Source organism: Aplysia californica, unplaced genomic scaffold (genome assembly GCF_000002075.1).
Source record: "Aplysia californica isolate F4 #8 unplaced genomic scaffold, AplCal3.0 scaffold00192, whole genome shotgun sequence".
Taxonomy (NCBI): Eukaryota; Metazoa; Mollusca; class Gastropoda; order Aplysiida; family Aplysiidae; genus Aplysia; species Aplysia californica.
The window spans coordinates 662221-663833 of record NW_004797462.1 but is presented as its reverse complement, the minus strand read 5'-3'; the positions used below and the strand labels follow the sequence as shown (position 1 = coordinate 663833).

General features: G+C 41.6%; 1 protein-coding gene across 1 annotated transcript; it reads left to right on the top strand.

Annotated features, from left to right (window-relative positions):
- Window positions 1-259: 259 nt before the first annotated feature.
- On the top strand, window positions 260-1525 carry LOC101854018 (melanopsin-like). Its single transcript, XM_005098762.3, has one exon. The coding sequence runs from the start codon at window positions 326-328 to the stop codon at window positions 1277-1279; it is 954 nt and encodes a 317-aa protein (XP_005098819.1). The 5' UTR covers window positions 260-325; the 3' UTR covers window positions 1280-1525.
- Window positions 1526-1613: the final 88 nt, after the last annotated feature.

The following is a 1613-nucleotide window of genomic DNA, read 5'->3' as shown; positions in this document are numbered from 1 at the left end:
TTCACCCCCCCCCCTTTTCTCGCTCTCTGCGCATGTGAAGTTATAAGTAAAAAAACACCGAGACGTCTTAGACTGTTTTTATAGACATTTGCCATTTTTGAAAATCCTGGGATCATGCTCACTTTTTACCAGGTTGATATGATATGCACAGGAAACTATAGTAAATGTGGTGTGGGTAAGAGGAGAATCGTTGTTATCTACCTATCCCTACTACATCCCAAAACTTGAAATGTAGCTTACTCATTTTTTATTTCTTTAATTTTAGACAGGCCACATATCTCTGCTGGACCCCAGGCAGTGATCTAGACCAACCTGCACCAGAACCATGGCGTCTGATCCTGGACACGAACCCAGTTGCGCTCTTGGGTCCCGGCAATCCATGATAATTGTCAGCACCATCTACATCTGCTTGGGTGTCTTCATCTTCTTCGAGAACATCATTACTATCATGGCGATACGCAGGACGCCCAGCCTCCACACCAACCCTAACCTGTACATGTTCTCTCTGGCAGTCAGTGACGTCCTTGTCGGCGCTACCGCCATCTTTCTGGGATCCTTCGTGAACCCAACGGTTCAGGACCGGGTCACCTCGACGTTTCCATACTTAGCCAGTCTTGCGGTTACGTTTGGCATGGTCAGCCTGTCTTTTGCACATATGGCCGTCATTGCTGTTGATCGATACATTTACATCGGCAAGCCTTACCTGTATGAAAGATGCATAACACGGCGTGTGATTTTTTTTCAAATTCTTTGTCTCTGGGTATCAGGGGCCGTGTATACTATAGCGCCGATGATAGTATACAGGGAAGTTAACGTTGGCTTCTGCATTCTGATTGACCTGCCTCCGGAGTATACTCTTTACGCAATAGGGATTGCCTACTTCATTTTGTTAGTTGTTGTGTTGATAGCCTATTACAAGATAGCACGCGTGGTTCTGCAGCACCGGCGTTCTATTGCAAACCAGACAATATCCCTGGACAGAACTGGGGAAGATTTGAGAAACAGAAAGCGCCAAACATCTGCCTTAAAAAGTGTTAGGTTCTTCGCTGTCGTGTTCGGTTTCTTTTTCGGATTCACTTTACCAACAGTGTTCTGCATGTATATTGAAAGTGTGGTAGATCTCCCGTATGAACTGTACGCTTTCTTGATCTTTATCGCTCCTGCCAATTCCTCGATGAATACTCTTGTGTTTGCTTTGATGAACAAAGAATTTCGGAAGGCCGTGAAAAAGATTTTTGTGGACCTACGATGTTTGAAAGTGTACGAATCTAGCTTTTAACATGAACTCTGAAACTGAAAACATCTGAACCGCTGTTTAAAACGTTTAGATGCCCCATCCATATATTATTATGTAATATCGAACCCTATAATATAACCGTTACACCCTGTCTCAGCTCTTACAAATATAGATCTACAATGTATTTGAAAAATGAAAAACATGTTCTGTTAATAACTTTTAAGAGACTACCTATTTATTCAAAGTTTTGACACCGAACATGTTGTACATATCTTTTGATACTTAAAAGAAAAGAGAAAAATGGTTCACACCCGACCACTGGTACACAACAGCTTTTTAAATTTGTATTTATTAATTAATGTATTATTTCTTTTTT

Bases quoted from the DNA above. Each gene is read 5' to 3' on its own strand.
- LOC101854018 (XM_005098762.3), top strand. From the start codon at position 326: ATGGCGTCTGATCCTGGACACGAACCCAGTTGCGCTCTTGGGTCCCGG.